The sequence below is a fragment of the Nyctereutes procyonoides genome, unplaced genomic scaffold, assembly GCF_905146905.1.
Source record: "Nyctereutes procyonoides isolate TBG_1078 unplaced genomic scaffold, NYPRO_anot_genome, whole genome shotgun sequence".
Classification (NCBI taxonomy): Eukaryota; Metazoa; Chordata; class Mammalia; order Carnivora; family Canidae; genus Nyctereutes; species Nyctereutes procyonoides.
Window position 1 is genome coordinate 68126181 of NW_026575135.1, and position 19832 is coordinate 68146012.

The 19832-nt window shown below is 44.0% G+C and overlaps 1 protein-coding gene across 1 annotated transcript in view; it reads left to right on the forward strand.

Annotated features, from left to right (window-relative positions):
* The window catches only part of LOC129494640 (uncharacterized), a 46646-nt gene extending 38673 nt beyond the window's left edge, over positions 1-7973 (forward strand). Inside the window, exon 8 of the mRNA XM_055301537.1 lies at positions 6743-7973. Within this exon, the coding sequence (XP_055157512.1) occupies positions 6743-7509 (767 nt within the window). The 3' untranslated portion in view covers positions 7510-7973. The remainder of the gene's footprint in view (positions 1-6742) is intronic.
* Positions 7974-19832: the final 11859 nt, after the last annotated feature.

Sequence of the window (19832 nt, forward strand, 5' to 3'; positions counted from 1 at the left end):
AATAAAACTTCTTCCAACAGTCCTTAGTAGCTTCTTCTTTATCTTTTTTTCCCTAACACTTACCATCTCCTTGTATACTATATGAGTGCGTATTTATAGAGTATTTTATACTTTGTTATACGATACACATATTTCTCTCTTTTTATTATCTATCTCCTCCTACCAGAATTTAAGCTCAATGAGAGCATAGTTATTTTCTGCTTTGTTTACTGCTGAACTTCAGCTTCTAAAATGTCATAAAGAGTTAACCTAATATTTGTTGAATGAATGAAAGCAGACAGTACCTTTTTTTTTTTTTTTTTTTAAGACAGTACCTTTCTAGTACTGTTTACCAGGCTGGATGCTTTTATTTCTCTCTTAAGAACAAAAGGCATCCAGGGGCACCTGGTGGCTCAGTCGGTTAAGCATCTGCCTTTGGCTCAGGTCTTGATCCCAGAATCTTGGGATTGAGCCCCACATCAGACCCCCTGCCCAACGGGGAGTCTGCTTCTCCCTCTGCCCCGCCCCCTGTTGATGCACACACGTGCACATGGTCTCTGAAATAAAATAGCTTTTAAAAAAAGAACAAGAGGCATCTTCTTTGGGAATTTATTATTTTTTAGTAAGTTCTATGCCGCACAAGGAACTCGAACTCCTGACCCGGAGTTCGAGTCCCGTGCTCCAGCAACTCAGCCAGCCAAGTGCCCTTGTTTGTGTTTTGTAGATTCAGCCTCGGCGCATCATCAAATTATAAATCCTCACCCAGTAGTCCTCAAGGGATAGACCCAAGTCTTGTGAGAAAGCAGCCTAAATCTTAGAAGTCATAACGGTCTAGAACATAGCTCTGTAAGTACAACAGATTTTTAAAAATAAAGGGCAAACTGTTTCTCAAAAATGCCGTGTGGACAAGAAAGAAATGCTACGAAAAAGAAGGGTGATAAAGCTGCCTCTGAGCACGTCTGAAGGAATGCTCTCTGTCTCTGTAAATCAATTTCCATTTCTGGATTTTGATATAAATGGAATCAAAATCTGTACTTTTTTGGGGGTCTGGCTTCCCTCATACAACATAATGAGTTTGAGATTCATCCACATGAGTGCATTTATCAGCAGCTCACTCCAGTGCCGAGTGGTATTCCATGGACATCAAACTTTTTTTCTCCATTCCCCTCTTGGTGGACATGTCTCACATCCTCCTCATTACTGTAACCTGGTAATTGTATCTAAAGACCTGGTCAGAGTCGGGCTAAACATTTTTGGCAAGACTGCTTGACACATGATGATACATCATACTGAATTACATCAGAAGGCACAGTATGTCTGGTTGTGATCGGTAAAGCTTAGCATTTGATTGAGGGTGGTAAATCTGTTCTATCTTTGAATTTTGTGTTACATTCATCGAATTTTCTATTTCAAATGCATTGGTTTTTACTCTGCTTTTTTTTCCCCAATCTCCATAGCTATGTTTTTTTTTTTTTTCTTCAAATCACTTTACTCTTGTGGCCTTTTTCCATTCCACATCCTCTGATTTTTTTTTCAGACTTTATTTATTCATGAGAGACAGAGAGAGGCAGAGCCACAGGCAGAGGGAGAAGCAGGCTCCCTGCAGGGAGCCCGACGTAGGACTCGATTCTGGGTCTCTAGGATCATGCCCTGGGCTAAAGGCGACGCTAAACCGCTGAGCCACCTGGGCTACCCTGATTTTTTTTTTTTTTCAGGCCATTCCACCATGTTCATCTGATTTGGTTTCGATAATGTTTATTCCATTGGTTGCCTTTTCTGTTTTTTCCCTAATGGCGTTGGACCCTTGATTCTTCTGCAGTCTCTCTTTTCAGGTAATTCTGTTCTTCCAGCTTTGATATTTTTCTTTGGTTAAGCATTCTCTTTAGTGCATCCTAGGACAGTGCCACTCTCTACATGATAATAAAAGAAGGGTGCACTGAAGGTAAACCATTTGACTTCCTTCATCAGAAATGTCCTGCAGGGACACACCTGGCTGGCTTGGTTGAAAGAACATGTGACTCTTAATCTCAGGGTCATGAGTTCAAACCCTAAATTGGGTATGGAGATGACTTAAAATCTTACAAAAAAAAAAAAAGGGGGGAAGAAAGAAAGAAAGAAAAGAAAGAAAATGTCTTGCTATGAGAAAAACGTCAGCTGAGCTGAAAAGCATACTTACCTGATATGATCAGTTCACATCCTGGCACAGTTTCCCCACCCATCTTGTCCTGGACCAGCACCAGATGGCTCAGAGACTGGCAGCTTGTCTGTAGACCACACTTGGAATAGCCCCATCCTAGAGCTGGTTGGGGAAATTTTTCTTTAGCTCCTTGGCTAGGTATGTAATAACCATAACAGCTGCTAACATGTGTGGAGAACTGTTCTCAGCCATTTTGATCCTCATAAAAATCCTCAGGGAAGGTACTATAATTATCACCACTTTACACATGATGAAATTAAAGCAGAAAGATACCTAGTAACTTGGACCAAGTCACGCAGTATTTTTCTAGCCAGGCATTGGGATTTAGGTTCAGGCAGTCAGATTCCAGAGCACATAGTTTTTTATTTTTATTTTTTAAGGATTTCTTCATTTATTTTAGAAAGAACATGAGCGGAAGGGGCAGAAGGAGAGGGAGAGAGAGAATGTCAAGTAGACTCCCTGCTCAGTAGGGAGCCCGACGTGGGGTTTGATCTCAGGTACCTGGGATCATGACCTGAATCAAAACCAAGAGCCAGCCACTTAACCAATTATGCCACCCAGATGCCACCAGACCACATAGTCATAACAAAAATGAAATTGTCTTTTGCCTATTATTCTTCTTAATACTTGTTTTTATTTCTTGCATTCTGTGTGCCTGCTTGCCAAGAATTCACATTTGTTATGCTGTTCTTTTCGCCCTACTCCTGTTTATATGGGGAATCCTATTGGGGATCCTCTTTCACTAGATGAAAGGTGGGTGCATTCTGGACCCTCTTTTCTTCTTATCTAGGACCTGTTGATATTCCTTTCAGAACTTCAGCTCAAGGGCTCCATTCTGATGGGCTGAGTTTCCCCACATAATTATTGCCATGAGGGGATGTCATTAGCTCAGTGGGGGCTGTCGGCAGTGGTGGCAATCAGTAGCTTCCGTTTTAGATCTTTTCTGGGACAAGAGGTGGAGGTAGGGCTGTCACTCCTTCAAGTTAATAGCACATGCACAAAAAAGTTTCAGTCTTACAGAAAGTAACTTGGCCACATCTATCATTATTACAAATGCATTTGTCCTTTGATACAGAAATCCCATTTGGGGAAATTATTCTGCAGACGAACCTGTACACTTGTGAAGTTACTTTTATACAAAGCTGTTCTCTGTTGCTTTGCTCCTAAAAGTAGTAGACTGGAAACAACTCACACACCCGAGAATAGGAAACAATTATGGCACAACCACGTGGTGGAAGATTTTGTTATAAAGAGCAGGGAGGAAGTTACATGCTACTGGGGAAAGTGCTGGATCTCTGGCTACTGCTGTTTTGCAGTGGATGTGTGTATTTTACATATGTATATATAAATAATGATACTTTTCTGTGATCAGGAAAGAAAAAAAGAATATATATTCATAAAGAAACAGTGGAAGGACATAGGAAAAACTGATGAAAGCAGTCACCTGTAGGAGGCCGTGGAGGGAGCTGGATGGATGGGGAGGACTCTGGGGATGAAAGTGAGAATTTACACCATAACCATTTTCTTTTTTTTTTTTAAGATTTTTAAAATTTATTTATTCATGGGAGACAGAGAGAGAGGCAGAGACACAGGCAGAGGGAGAAGCAGGCTCCATGCAGGGATCCTGACGTGGGACTTGATCCCGGATCCCCAGGATCACATCCCGGGCCGAAGGCGACGCTAAACCGCTGAGCCACCTGGGCCGCCCTGCACCATAACCATTTTCAAGGTCATTAGTTATCTCAGCCACTACCTTTTCTTTAAAAGCAAATGAAAAAAAAAATGTATGCAGAGATGTTCCTGTGACCAATGATTTCACGTGCCTCTCCCCAGCTGCCACCTTCCGTCTTGTCCCATTTCATGGAAGGGAAGAAGGTGCTTTCACCCTGCATCTGCCTGTCCCTGATGGGGAGGGGACCTTCCAAAGGCTTCCTGGGCTTCTTCAGCCTTCCATGCCTAGCTAGTGTTGTGGGAAAGCCCCCTGGTGGATGGAGTCAGCAGCCCTGGGGGCGCAGTTCTGGTCATGTTCTCTCTGGTCCTTCCCTCCTGAAGCATCCACAGCCCTGGATAGAGACCTTTTGCCCCTCTAGGAACCCCTGCAGTGGTAGGAGAGGCCAGCCTCCAGCACACAGCTTTCTGTGTCTCTTCCCCTTGGCCGCCGCCTCCCTAACTCCCTCCCTCCAAATTAGAAGGTTATAGTGAAGTTTCCAGACACTGTGGCTCACTTTATTCCCTTTGGGCTGCTCAGGGTGGGGCTGAGTAGGAGGGCTCAGGAGTTGGAACGGCACATCATAGACTTCTGGAGGCTTTTGCTCTTTTTTGCTGACCCGTATTTAAGAAAAATGTGACATAAAGTTGCAGTTCTATTCTTTTGTTATTTATCTATATTCACGTCAAGAGATTTCATCAGTCTGGCTTGACAGAGCATTTTACCCTAGTAGTTTGGGACACTATGAGTATCTGTTCTGTAAATCCAAGTGTACTTCCTGCAGCAGCCAGTGGTTAAGGTAATGGTGTTAAGTTGGTTTAACCAACCAAGTGAAGATCACTTGAAAGGATGCTATAAATAGATTGTTCTGAATGCTTTAACAGTGTTCTTTGGAAGTGTAATATAGTTAACATACAGCGTTGCGTTAGTTTCATACATACTATAAAGCAATTCAACAATTCTATACATCACTCAAAAATTGTTTTTTTAATATACATACAGGAGAAGCTTCTTTCTGCAGCTTTGCAGAGTAGCACCTTTTCCCGTAACACCACAACACAGTCTGCAGTGAATACTAACCAGTGAAGAGAACCCAAGTTCATTCAGCTTTGTTATTTGAGGTGGATGTATTAGCATTTTAGAATTATGCCTTAATGTACATCTTGGTAGGTGTCAGCATATACTGTGGATTAGAACCTAAAGTTGACATCATAAATGACAAGTAGTAGCTAGCAAGTCCCTCACTGCTCAGAGGCAGGAGCAAATCTTTTCGCTCTTTAGATACTCTAGAAAGAAATTCTCTGTGTTTTAACTTATCTTTTCTTCCCATCAGTTTTTCATCATTTTTGCTCAACGGTTTCTTCTAACCTTGAATTATTTTGGTATATGTGAGCTATGTTATTTATCTTATTATGATTTTAAGCCTAATTAAATTCTTGAACTCTGGTCTTTCTTCATGAAAATAAATTTAAAAGCTCTGGAATAGAGCCTTTTTTAAAGAAAATAATCTTCTGATAAAAGAATCCCTCTTGAAACTGCCTATATAGGGGTTCTATTAACACCATTGCCAACATTATCTGAAGATTTGTTTAAACTAGTTTCGCATGAAGCACTTTTCTTTCATACCTGATGTAATTCTTCCACTCTGACTTTAGAATTTTTAAGATAACAGAACGAGGGGCGTCTGACTCTTGATTTTTGGCTCAGGTCATGATCTTAGGTCATGAGATTGAGCCCCACTCAGTGTGGACCAGACATGGGATTCTTTCTCTCCTTCTGCCCCTCCCCGCTCATTCTCTCTCTCTTTCTCTCTCTCTCTCTCAAAATAAAAATGAATAAATAAGTGAAGAAAATAACAGCATGAGGATGGGCTATAATGATTCTTTGTTGATTTCTCTGGTGAAGATCACTAGCCTTTGTTTCCAGATTTTATTCCCAAACCACAATGTTAATTTTTCCTGAAGTGAATCCTCAGTTTTCTGAAGCATTCCCAGGATTACCTAGAAAAAGGTATTCCTTACTATTCACAACCCTTATCATAATTGCCCTGCCAGCCCCTGCCAGGGCCTGACCCCCGCAAGGCAGAAGAGCTCCCAGCCGGTGAACTCTGGGCATCATTTCATTCGACGTTTCTGATCTTCCGTTGTGCTGACTTAGCAGAGCTGCCAGCTAGTCTTCTCTGTATTTGTGTTCTGTTTTGTATTTGTGTTTGATATAAAAATAAGTTTTGTATTTAATATTTGAGTATTCTGTTGCTCTCGTTTTTGCTGTTTATAGTTTACACAATAACTCGATAATGAAGAAGTTGGATTTTAGCTCCATATGGATAGACTGGCATGGTACCCTCTCACTAAAATACCAGAGCAGTTGACTTTATTCTGGAAGTTTACAGTGCTAGCATACTGCGTAAGATTTCCAAATGTCTCCCGTTACGTTAAACTGACTCTGTCCCCGCCTTGATTCCCCATGGTAGTCCTTGTGAAGCTCCCAGAAGACGAGGGATTTCCCTTCCCCAAGATCCAACTGGCATTTCCTCCTGAGAACCTGTATGTTACAATCTCTTTGAGGTTTTCAGGTTGAGTGAAAAAAGTATCTTCCATTTTTATTTATTTTTAAAAACATTTTATTTATTTATTCATGAGGCAGAGAGAGAGAGAGAGGCAGAAACAGGCAGAAGGAGAAGCAGGTTCCCCGTGGGGAGCCCGACGTGGGACTTGATCCCTGGGGATCACGCCCTGGGCCGAAGGCAGACCCTCCACCACTGAGCCACCCAGGCACTCCGTATTTTCCGTTCTTAATGTTTGGATGACATTCACAACATGTGTCTGCCTTGTTATTTTTTCTCTTTGTAGAATGAAAACAAGTGTCGAGAAAGAAGGAGCGCTCTCCATTTCTGACCGGGAGATTTACGATGGGTGTCAGGAAGTCGAAAATAGATCCCCGCCCACTCTCTGTCTCCTGGGGTCAAAGCCCCGGTGTGGAGGTGCGTCAGAGTCGTCCTGAGTCCGATTCCAAGAGACCTGAAGACCTGTCCCTGCGTGCTCTGCCGGAGTCTGGCCCCACGACGCTGCGACCTGCAGGCCAGTGCGAGGCAGCGATGGGCCTGGGAGAGACGACGCCAGGGGAGGAAGAGGAAGAGGAAGAGGTGTTCCTCAAGTTTGTGATACTGCACGCAGAGGATGACACAGACGAAGCCCTCAGGGTCCAGAGTCTGCTGCAGAATGACTTTGGCATCCGGCCCGGCATCATCTTTGCTGAGATGCCGTGTGGCCGGCAGCACCTACAGAACCTGGATGACGCGGTCAACGGGTCCGCGTGGACCATCCTGCTGCTGACCGAGAACTTCCTGCGAGACACGTGGTGTAAGTTCCAGTTTTACACGTCGCTGATGAACTCCGTTAACAGGCAGCACAAATACAATTCCGTCATCCCCATGCGGCCTCTCAACAAGCCCCTGCCCCGGGAGCGGACCCCCTTTGCCCTGCGAACCATCAATGCCCTGGAGGAAGACAGCCGGGGCTTCCCTACCCAGGTGGAAAGGATCTTCCAGGAGTCTGTGTATAAGATCCAGCAGTCTGTGTGGAGAGAGGCCAGGAGTTCTGTCCAGAGGCACTTCGTCTCCTGAGAGGGAGCCCACCACCCACGGCTGCCTCACGGAGTGTGGCAGGGTTTGACAGAAGCCTGGGAGCATGACAAAGATTTGATTGATTCTGTAGCACACTGCATAGACTGAGACTTTTTGATGTCGTGTTAAACTTGAGATTGTCCGGCTTTCGAGAACGTTCCTCTCCCAGTTTGCCTGGCCTGTGAATTTTAGGCGGCGTATCTGTAGTTCACATTCCCTGCACCAGTCCTTGAACACAGACTTCTGAGAGACGTTTTAAAAATACGACACTTTCATTGGGTTCTCAGAGGACACGCAGGAGGAAATGTCCCTGGAGGATCTGACCTCCCTTCCTCTGGAGGCGCCTCTCAGAAATGTCATAGTAGAGCACAACTGGCATTGTCCCCCCAGAAGCACAGAGGGCCAGCCGGGAACATTTAGAATGCTGAGCAATGATAACTGTGAAATTATGAGCAGATGTGAGAATGGGCAGGGGGGGTGGGGTGGGAATCCAATCAACTGTTGTGTGGCTTTATGCTGGAATTTGAGTATTTGGGGACAGTGCCTACCACTGATGAGCCACCTGTTCAATGGCATTGTGGTTAGGGACTCCGGGGAGCCATGTCGTGAGGTCCCCTGGAGCCTGAAGCTCTTGTTAGGTCATCTGTAGCCAGGGCTCTGTGTGCAGGGCTTCTGAAAGGTGTATGTGTCCCTGGCCACACATTCTCCTCCATCCCTCTTATGGCAGCCTTTAAAAATTCCTCTCCTCACAGCGCTCTACACCGGAGGTATTTCTCAGCTGGTGATAGGAGTAGCTTGGCCGTGTGTGTGTGTGTGTGTGTGTGTGTGTGTGTGTGTGTGTGTGGCGGGGGGGGGGTAGATTATTTGTAGACTTAGGATGGAAGTGGAAGATGCATTTTGTCACCTCCTCTTCTGGGTCCCACACTCACAGCACACCAGAGAGGCCCACAAAGCCCCATTGCTTTCCCTCATGCTCTCCTGCCCTGGCTGGGGTTGAAGGAGAGCCCATGGGGTACAGACTGGGGATGGATGGAGTGTGAATCACGTCATGTTGTAGTGAGGAAAGCACCCACTGGGGGATCGGGAGACCCGGTTCCAGTCCCATCTCTGTCACCAAGGCTGAGTGTGATCTTCCCCTCCTTTATCTGTGAGATGAAAGGGTTGAATTGATGGATTTCTAAGGGCCTTTGTCCTCTCTCAGAATGTGAACAACCAGGAACCAGAAAAGGGTACAAACAAAAACAAAACACAACAGTTTTGTAATGTGATGTGTCATAAGTTGCAGGAGGCTTTGGACAGGCTCAGAGTGGAAGGATATTCGAATGCGTTGACAGCATAATTGATTTCTAGTGGTATCCGTTACACTCATAGTCACAAAAGAATTACAGCACTTGCTTACTCAGATTCTTTTAAAATACGTTTTTTTTGTAAGGACCATTGAGCAAAGTCGCTCTGCTTGGTTTTTCTTTCTCCTTATCCTCACTTCTCCGTGTCTCTTCCTATTCCTAGTGTCTGCTCTCTTCTTTCTGCATCCACCTCTTCATAGCCATGACCAAATGTTCCATGAGGAACTTCTGCAATCCTGCAAGTAAATCAAACCTCTTACTAGTACTTACTGAAGAAGAGACTTTTTCATTGCACAATAACATTCTCTTTACTTAAAGTCTCTATCATAGTAGCTTCCTACTCACTTTTCTTTATACACACACACACACACACACACACACATATATATATATCTCCAATTTCATATAGTTAAAAAACATTAACCCACCCTTCATGCTTACTACCAAAGTGGGAGCTACTGATGCTGGATGGTGGGTTTTTTTTTTGTTTTTTTTTTTTTTTTTTTATAAATCTTTTTATTTGTTACCCTTGACTACACTTGATTATTTCCAACTCTAGGGAAGATTGTGGAAAAGTATTTTGAAAAAAGGCATTAATCTGTACTCCATAGAGCACCAGGCACAACATCTCTCATTCAATCTGGAGTTAAATATATTTTTTGTGATGATGAAAAATGTCACATACTGAATAACTGTGTTGACATTAACAGCTGTGAAAAGAATTATCAAAATAACTGAGGATGGTAAGAAGTAAAGGTGTGGCCTTAGTCATATGTTTGTGTGTGTGTGTGTGTGTGTACAGGTATGTATAGATTAGACTTATACACACAGGGAATTTCCGTAACATTTTGCCACATACTGGAGAGCTTTTATGTTGGGTCCTCTCTGGGCCTCATCGCCCACCCTGAGGCCCACAGAAGTGCTTGAGTTGTGCCTTATAGATCAGTTAGGATTCTTCTGGCCACAAGAAACAAAACCCAGTGCCACATGACCTATACCATAAGGTAAGCTTCTCTAACAAGAGGTCCCCTAAGATACGGTATCTCCAGGGTGTCCTTAAAAATCCCAAGGTCTTCTAAACAATGCAATAGCACTCTACCTTAAAAAGAAATAAAATTCCGATACGTGCTCCAACATTAGATGAACTTGAAAATGTGGAGTGGAAAAAAGAAGCCAGACACAAAAGCCAAACATAGTATAGGTTTGTACCATGAGGTACTTAGAACAGGCAAAATCATGGTGACAGGAAGAGCAGAGGTGACCACGGGGTGGGAGGGAGGGAAGAACAGGGAGCCATGTTTCATGGGTACCGTGCTTTTGTTGGGATGATGAAAAGGTTCTGGAAATGGATGGTGATGATGGTTGTACAACATTGTGAATGTACTTACAGCCACTGAGTTGTATGGTTAAAATGGTAAATTTTATGTATATTTTGTCACAATGAAAACCAGGTTCTTACCGCCTTTTTGTCCTGCCACCCTCAGCGTTCTAGTGGAACTCCTCTCAAGAGTTGTGCCCTGGCCGCTCCCGTGTCAGGCACCACATATATGACTAGGGCGGCATCAGCCTCCTAAGGTGCTCACCCACGGGAGGAAAAATATTTCCTCACTGCATTATTTAAAATTGCTCATACGTGTTGATAAGCCATCTGACTTGTCATTGGTTTTATTATTATTATTAAGATTTTAGAGAACTAACGTGGGTGGGGGAGGCAGAGGGAGAGGGAGAGAGAATCCCAGGCAGGCTTCATGCCCAGCTTGAAGCCCAAAGTGGGCTCGATCCCACAACCCTGAGATCACCACCTGAGCCGAAACCAAGAGTCAGACGTTTAACCAAATATGCACCACCCCCACCCCCTGGCGCCCTGGTTTTATTATTTTTTAAAATTTCTCTCCACTTTCTCCAGGTGGACCCTTCCTTCTGCTCCCCTTCCCCCCACACCCCCAAGCACCACTGCTGTGGAGTCAGATCTCCGCGATTGGATCCCATCCTTGCCCTCTATAAATTGTCATCTTAAGTAAGACAACCCCCCTCTGCCCCCCGCCATCCTGCATCTCTGTCCTCATCCAAAATTAGGGATAGTAGATAGTAATACCTCACTGGCAGGATTATTCTGAGGATTAAATGAAACCATGCATGTGAAGCACACACGGGGTGGGGGGCAAATGTGATTGCCTACGGCCCTACTTTTGGAACCCTGGCAACTCGTGGGGAGCAGATTTTAAAAAGAAAGCAGGCCTTGTATCCACGTGCATTCCAGATCTCCCCCCAAACCGAGAGGAAGCCCCCGACGGGAGTGTGTGAGCCGTTGATGGTAGGCGTGGCTGTGGACAGGCTGGTGCAGGCAGGAGGCAAGAGAGTAGCCCCGTGGCCGTGGCCAGTCGGGGAGTGGCCGTGGCCAGTCGGGGAGTCGGGCGGTCTACCAGAAGCCCCGGGAGCGCCCACCCGGAGCCAGGTCAGGGGACCGCCCGGGCCTGCCTGCTGCCAGCTGTGTTCTCCTGCTCCTACCCCACTGAAGACGTGGACGACTTTCACATACATTTGAGTTTGCGGGGGTGGCCCTGGTCAGCTCAGCTCCCTTCCAGGCCTCAGGAACTCCCTGAGAATTTAGCCTCACTTGGGAGTTTATAGGCTGCGTGAAGCTCAAACTCTTCTCCACTAGGGTGGGCAGAGTGGGTGGCGAGCACAGAGCACTCCTCTGCTTTGCTGCTTCCTGTCCTAAGGATTTCTACCCCGAGTTCAAGGCTGCTGGCTGGGCGTAATCCCCGGCCGGGCAGTCAGAGCTATTTCCCGCTTGAGTCCTTCATTTTTCCAGAGCCTTGGAGGTCACCCAGACCTCTCACAAGGACCTCAGCGTGTAGGGAAGGGATCCATACAACTAGTTCAGAGTAGTTATGGACAACTTCCCTGGGTCCTCTTAGGGATCAAAGCTGGCTCCTAAAGCCAAGGCCGGCTACTCATGGTGGCCATCGTCCCACAGCCTTGAAAAAGCCCCATCAGTTCATCTCCAAGTAGAAAATCCTAAACTCATATGCAGACGAGATTTTGCCAAACCACCTCCCTCAGCGGAGGGCCTGCAAGGGAGAGGCCCAAGTGGTTTTCGCAGACTCAGTAGGGAGAAATCTGAGTTGGGTGGAGGGGTGGTGGCTCAGCATAAAATATCTGACTGTGGGGCACTGTCCTGGTGCAGGTAAAGAAGCCCCATGTCGCACGTCACCGTCTTGAGTGCGGCTATTTCCCACTTTAGGTATCAAATCCATTGACCCAAGGCTGGGCCAGGGCTGCCCAGGCAGGACATGTGAGAAGCTGCGGCCACAGCTGCCACTAACAAGGAGGTGGGGTTTGGCATCCTTTGTCCTGTGTCTGTGTCCCAGTCTTGGTGTCCTGCCACCTGCCGTCGGGACCGTCCCAGACCGTGACTGTCCCTCTGCGCTTCAGGGAGGTCAGAAGGGGCCAGGGGGGAATTGCAGAAAGCTGCCAAGCACCTGATGAAGTGAAACCAGAGCATCTGAGAATTGACATCCTTGAGCCAGTGACGGACAGGAATGAACGTGCCCAAGAGAATCCGACGCCCTTGAACCCCAGGATGCCAAGTGGATAGAAACTTTCGATTTTGAACTTTCCGCGTCCGGTAAGAACAATATACTGATAGAAAGTTGTATGTATTAGAACACCTGGGAGGTTCAGTGGCTGAGTGTCTGCCTTTGACCCAAGTGATCCCGGGGTCCCTGCAGGGAGCCTGCTTCTCCCTCTGCCTGTGTCTCTGCCTCTCTCCCTGTCTCTCATGAAAAAATAAATAAAATCTTAAAAAAAAAAAAAAGTAAGTTGTGTTCTAAGTCATACTGGGCAATCCGTGTTGTTAATACATTATTTTCTAGCGGGAGTAAATAGTACTTGAAAGTGCCATTAACTAGTAGCGCGGAGCATGGACAACTATTTGATCAAATGAGTGAAGCTGTGGGGAGAAATAAAAGAGTTGCCCTCTTCTCTGCCGGTGCACGAGCTTTCACAACTGTTTACTCAACATCCATAATCGGCTCACACCTCCTTCCCTTCCTGACATGAGCAGGAATTGCTGGGGGTTGGGGGTGTGAATAAAGCTTTCATCTGGTGTAGCACTCCGCTCCTTGTCTCCAAATAGAGTGAACTCTGAGTCACTTTCCTGGAGGTGAATAAATAGAAGTGCTTTTTTAAAGCAAATAACAGGAACCTGCATTTAAAGAGGGTTTTTTTTTTTTTTTTTTTGTAATCTAATTAGGAATGTCCCCGCCAGCTACCTCCTCAAGGGCAGGTTTAAAACAAGGAAATCTCAATGGACTAGCTCCTCCCAGGAGATTTTTTTGCGGCTACATTGGCTGGGACACATAACCAGCTTTACAGATTTCTCAACTCTATTCATACATTAAAAACACGATCCCATGAATCTGAAATTATATTGTGGTGATGGTTGCACAATTGTGCAAATATACTAAAGCTGCTGAGTTTGTACACTTTACATGAGTTCATACATTTTCTGGTGTGTGAGATACAGCTTAATAAAGAATGAAAAGCAAGCAAAAAAGCCTACAAATTGCAACAATAAAATGCTATGGCCATTTGGAACACAGTTTGGCAGTAGTGAGTGATGTTCAAAATGAGGTTATCTCGTGAACCTAGCAATTTTTCCCCTGGAGCTGGAGAGTTGCACCCTAGAGAAAGTCTCCCCCAGGTACTCAAAGAAGCACATATAAGGAGGATGTCTGTTCCAATATTCTTTGTACTAGTGAAAGACTGGAAGCAATCTACATGTCCAACGGTGGGGGAATTCAGAAATCTATTATGGTAGGTTCCTACAATTGACTGCTGTAGAGCATTTAAAATAACTAACGAAGCGGCGTATATCAACATGTGTAAGTCTCAAAAACAGTTGTAGGGAGCGTGCAGCAAGCTATAGAATAACGGAGCATCTAATAACCATTTATATAAAGTTTCAAAACACACAAGATGATAATTTTTCTTAGTGGATACACACATAGGTGATGGTATGTTATTTTCCATGTTTTCCTGCGTGTTTGAAAAAGCTAGTAATCAGGGCACCTGGCAGTTCAGTGATTGAGCGCCTGCCTTTGGCTCAGGTTGTGATCCGGGAGTCCTGGGATTGAGTCCTGCATCAGGCTCTCTGGGCGGGGCGGGTGGGTGTGTGTCTTTTTCTCTCTCTGCCTGTGTCTCTGCCTCACTCTGTGTGTCTCTCATGAATAAAATAAATAAAATCTTTTTTTAAAAAAGAGAAATATAAATAAATAAAAAGAGAAAAAAGCTATATTCATTATTTTCAGTTAGGATGCACTTGTGGTCATGTTAAGTGTTACAGGAATTTCCTTACACATATAATGATTTGAGGAATGAGAAAAAAAGACTCAATAGATAATTTAGAAAAAAATCTGCTGGTAACAATAGGTTTCATTTTTTATTACCTACTATGTCAGGCACCTAACTTACTTTATGTGCAATACTCTGTAGCCTCTATATGCTTAGTCTGATCAGATGCAATATGAATCCCAGAAAACTGAAGCTGGAGACATTAGGTCCTAAGCCCCAGAATCAAGGCTGGAAGACAATGGAGTCATTCAAATGTCCCACCGTCTGGGTCCAAAGCCTGGTGGTTCTTAAGCTCCATAACCGTTTCTCTGCCCTGGATCTGCCTGCTTTCTCACTCCGGAGAATCTCAGGAGAGAGGTCAGTGGTGCGAAGGAAAAAAAAAAAATCATTTTTTTCGACATTTCTGGGTTAGAACCCGGTGTCTGTGTGCGGTGAGGCTGCCCTATTCTTAGTCTTCTTTGCAGACTGGGAGTCGGGAAATAGTGTCCTGACTCCACGGAGCTGTCTGTGCTGACATTTTCATCTTCTGTCTTCGGTTTCGCCTAGGACTCTCTCCTGCTCCCCTCTCCTGCTCCCCTCTCCTGCTCCCCTCTCCTTGTCTAGGTGGCTCTCTGCGGCCGCCCGACGCGGCGGGGGCAAACGAGACGCTGGTGCAGGGGGAGGAAGGAGACGAGGCGCGCAGGAGAGCGGCCGCGGCGTTGGCTCCAGGAACCCGGTGCCGCGCCGCTCCTGCCTGCCTGGAAGCGCATGCAAGGGTGTTCGGTGCCCTTAGGAAGGACAGGTGGTTTTGCGGTGTCCTGGAACGTTGAATAGGGAACAACAGAGGCGTTCAGGTAGACGACGATCTGTGAGTTTCAAGCAGGGCTACTTGCGTATATACGCGCAGATATTGTACGGAAGCTCGATTTGCCACCATATAGCATAACCCCCCCCCCCAGTGCTCATCCCGTCAAGTGCCCCCCTCAGTGCCCGCCACCCAGTCACCCCCACCGCCCGCCCACCTCCCCTTCCACCACCCCTTGTTCCTTTCCCAGAGTCAGGAGTCTCTCATGGTTTGTCTCCGTCTCTGATTTTTCCCACTTAGTTCCCCTCCTTTCCCTTATATTCCCTTTCACTATTTCTTATATTCCCCATATGAGTGAGACCATATAATGTTTGTCCTTCTCCAGTTGGCTTACTTCACTCCGCATAATACCCTCCAGGTGCATCTACGCCGAAGCAAATGGTGGGTGTTCGTCCTTTCTGATGGCTGAGCAATACTCCGTTGTGTACATAGACCACAGCTTCTTTATCCATCCATCTTTCGAGGCTCCTTCCACAGTTTGGCTATTGTGGACATTGCTGCTCCGAACATTGGGGTGCAGGTGTCCCGACTGGGGTGCAGGTGTCCTGCAAGCCGGGCTAGTTTTAACACAAATTATTTTTCAGGAGTAGATCACACTGTAGATAAAATTGCCATGTCCCAGAACGCCCATGTGTTAGGATGGTAGTACAGCCTGTGAGGCCACGTTATCTGGGTTTGCGTGTAGTTCTACCATTTACTCCTTTGGTGACTTCCAGCAAATGAGCTCAACTTCCTGTGCTTCAGATGCCTCATGCGTAAGATGGAGATCATAGTGATGAATGGGGCTTAGCGCTGCTGTGAAAAGTATGTGAGGTGACGCAGGTTAAGCGCCCAGCACAGGGTGGGCGAGGCATTCTAGGAAGTCACTCTTCATCCTGACCTGGCCCATTATTTATGGCTGACTGCTAAATGATTAGCTAAGCACTTAGATCTGGATCTTGGTTGAGGCCTTATTTTTTCCCCCTTCCAGACCATATGGGCTCACTTTTCTCTGAAAAGTTTGCCAAAAGCCAAGGAACAATCCATCTGCCACTTAAACAAGAACAGATTTATTGCTTTTAACTTAAAAAAAAGAAAAGAAAAAAAAGATGTCTCAGATGAGCTCCCCCTTATTGTGGGCCTCATCTATGCTGCCTGTCTAGTGGCTGATGCAGTCCCGACATCCATTCACTGGAGCAGAGCGAAGGGAGAGAACCTAGGGGCCATGCTCTAAAGTGAGAGGCGACCAAAGAATCAGAAGAATCAGTAGTCACTGATTCCAGGGACTCTAACACTTTCTTTGTTTCCCTGGATTTTATACTTGCTAAAGGCCTGGAAGGCTCCCAGCCATTCATTCATCCATGCGTCGGGCTAAGTGTGTACTGTAGTAGCTTCTCCTGGCAAATCAGGAGGTTTGTGAGGGCAGCCGTAGGCCTGATTTCAGCTGTCAGGAACATTCAGGCATTGGTCATTGTCCTGCTACATGGTTGGCATGGGGAGTAGATAACTCAGACAACCCAACACTTAGGGACTTAGGGGAACAATAGGTCCTGGTCAATTTCCTGTTGCTGAGATAGTTCTTTTATTCTTTTTTGGGCTGTCTTGTTAGAACCCAGGCTATTTTCTCTGGTTACAAAGGCCTACTCAAAAACAAAACAAAACAAAACAAAAAACAAAAACACAACACAACACAACAAAACAAAAAACAAAGGCCTGTTCAACTTAAAAAGTTTACTTTAGGGGTGTCTGGGTGGCTCAGTCTATTAAGCATCTGTCTTTTTTTTTTCTTTTTTCTTTTTTTTAGGTTTTTATTTATTCATGAGAGAGAGAGAGAGGCAGAGACACAGGCAGAGGGAGAAGCAGGCTCCATGCAGGGAGCCCGATGTGGGACTCGATCCCAGGTCCCCAGGGTCACGCCCTGGGCCGAAGGCAGACGCTCAAACCGCTGAGCCACCCAGGGATCCCCAAGCATCTGTCTTTAGTTCAGGTCATGATCTCAGGGGATGGAGTCCCAGGTCAGGTTCTCTGCACCATGGAGAAGGCTACTTCTCCCTCTCCCTCTGCCTGCTGCTTCCCCAGCTTGTGCTCTCCCTCTCTCTGTCAAATAAATAATAAATAAACTCTTTAAAAAAAAAGTTTACTTTAGTTCCACTTAATTTTTAAAATAGATAATACATTCAAATACTTCCAAATGCAAAGAGTACAATGAAGCAATCTGGTTTCCATTCTTGAAGCCAATTAATATCACCAGCTCTAGCCCTGTGTGAGTTCTTCCAAAGATACTCTATGCATACACCATCAACACATGTACATGCCTACATATATCACACATGGATCTACCCATAGCTATCAATCAGTCCAGCTCAGAAGTCATCCCATGTCAATACACGAAGAGCTTCCAGATTTGGTTCTTTTTATTGACTGTCTAATATTTTATTGTTTCAATGTATCAGAATTTATTTTATCCAGGCCCTATGTATGAGCTTTTAAATTGTTTCCAGTCTTCTGCTATTCTGATGCTTCTTTGACAATCTTATACATGTGAAATTTTGCACATGTATGAATGGGTGTATCAGTAAAATAAAAGCCTAGTAGTAGGCTTGCTGAGTTAATGAGCATGTGTATGTGGAATTCTTATGGATGCTGCCAAAGTGCTCTTCACAAAGGCTGCATCAATTTATACTCTCATCAACAGTATACGAGAGCGTCTATTTCCCCAGATTTTTCTAAGAATGTCAACAAACTTTTCGATATTTGCCAATCTAATAGGTTAAAAAAATCTTTGAAAATACTGCCATATTGAAGTGTTAATTGTATTTTTAAAAAATGGTTGAACATATTTCCATGTGTAAGAAGCATCTTGGGTATTCCCTTTTTTGTAAACTGTGTACACCTTTTGCCCAAGTGTCTGTTGGATTATTGGTCTCTCATACGGATTGTAGAAGTTCTTCATGTGTTGGAAAAATTAGCCCTTGTCTGTGACTGAAGTTGAAAATATTTTTTTCGGTGTAGGTTTTGACTTTGCTTATGGCCATTTTTTTCCCCATGTAAAGATTTCTTTTATTTGTAAGTAATAGAATTTATCATTTTTTCCTTTGTTTTTTCCTTTATTTATTCCTTTATTTTTTTTCCCTGAGTTTTCTCTCCCTAGGTTTGTTTTGTTTTATTTTGTTTTCTAATTCTTAGGAAGAACTTCCCCATATGAAGATTATTAAAATTATCCTCTGTAGGTGCCTGACTGGCAGAAGAGCATGTGGCTTGTGATCTCCAGGTTGTAAGTCTGAGCCCTGGGTTTGTTATAGAGATTACTTAAAAATAAAATCTTAAAAAAAATAAAAACTAAAAACATTGTCATCTGGTTTCTTCTAGTCCCTTTAAAGGGTTTATCATTCACATTGAAGTCTTTGACTCTTGTGGAATTTATTTTGGTGTAAGGTGTGAAATGTTGGTATAAAAACTTTTTTTCCAGTTGCTCTAACATCCTTTTGTGATAATCTATCTTTCCCCAGTAGTTTTATTTATTTTGATTATTTATTTATTTTTTTAAAGATTTTGTTTTTAAGTAATCTCTGCACCCTGCAATCGGCTTGAACCTACAGCCCCAAGGTCAAGAGTCACATACTCTACTGAGTGAGTGAGCTAGGCACACCCCCATTCTCTCCAATAGTTTTAAATGCTATCCCTTCATCTATTAAGTGTTCATAGATATATTTGGGCCTTATTCCTAGACTCCATAGTGTTTGCTGTTAATCTGTCAATTTATTCATGCATACTCATTCCACCATTTTAATTACTGTCATTTTATAATATGCTTTAATATCTGAGAAAGCTAAGATACAGAAAGATACTGTGTGTATGGCATAGCAGCTCTAATGTAACAGTTGCATTCCCTGCTTCCTGAACCCAAATTTAAGTTACCTTATATCCACTACATACAAGTTACCTGCTTTCATTAATGCTGCAAATCCTAACTCAGATACTCTTTAGGGAAGAGCTAGCTGATGCTAAGGGATTAGAGTAAATGTTGATAAGACTACAAAAGTTCCTTACTGCTCTTCATTTTCAGAATTTTCTTCTTCTATACATGCATATTTACTCTTTCATCTAAGTGTGAAAGATTAATTTTAGTAGATTAATGTTAAAATATGCTTATAATCCTGCAAAAATCCTTTTGTTACTTTTATTAGGACCTCATTACATTTATGGGTTAGTTTAAGGAGATTTGATGTGTGTCTTCCCATTTAAGATCATCTTACGCCAAAGAGCAACATGGATATAGCATCCTGGGAGCTTTTAGCAAAAATGCCAAAGTTTTATATGCAGTGTGTATATCAGAGTCTAAAGCAGGTCTTGGACTAGTGCACCAAAAATTTTTACTTTAGGACTTGGGGAAAACTTTTCAAATCTGTGTTTTGTGATTATGTCTCTAAAATTAATAGTTATCATTTTAAATTTAAAAATATGTATTAAGAGATACCTGGGTGGCTCAGTTGGTTAAGCATCTAACTCTTGATCTTGGCTCAGGTTATGATCTCAGGGTTGTGAGATGGAGCCCTGTCTTGAGCTCAGTGCTGAGCATGGAGTCTGCTTAAGATTCTCTTTCTCCCTCTTCCCTCAGCTTGCTCTCTCACTTGTTCACTCTGTCTCTAAAAATATATTTATATAAAATAAAAAATAAATATGTATTAAAAAACTCAAAAATTCCCATTCTAATAGTTATGTTCCAAAGCAAGAAAATATAGAGATCTATAGAAATGTTGTAAAGTGTGAAAACACTTATTATAGTGTATTTATAA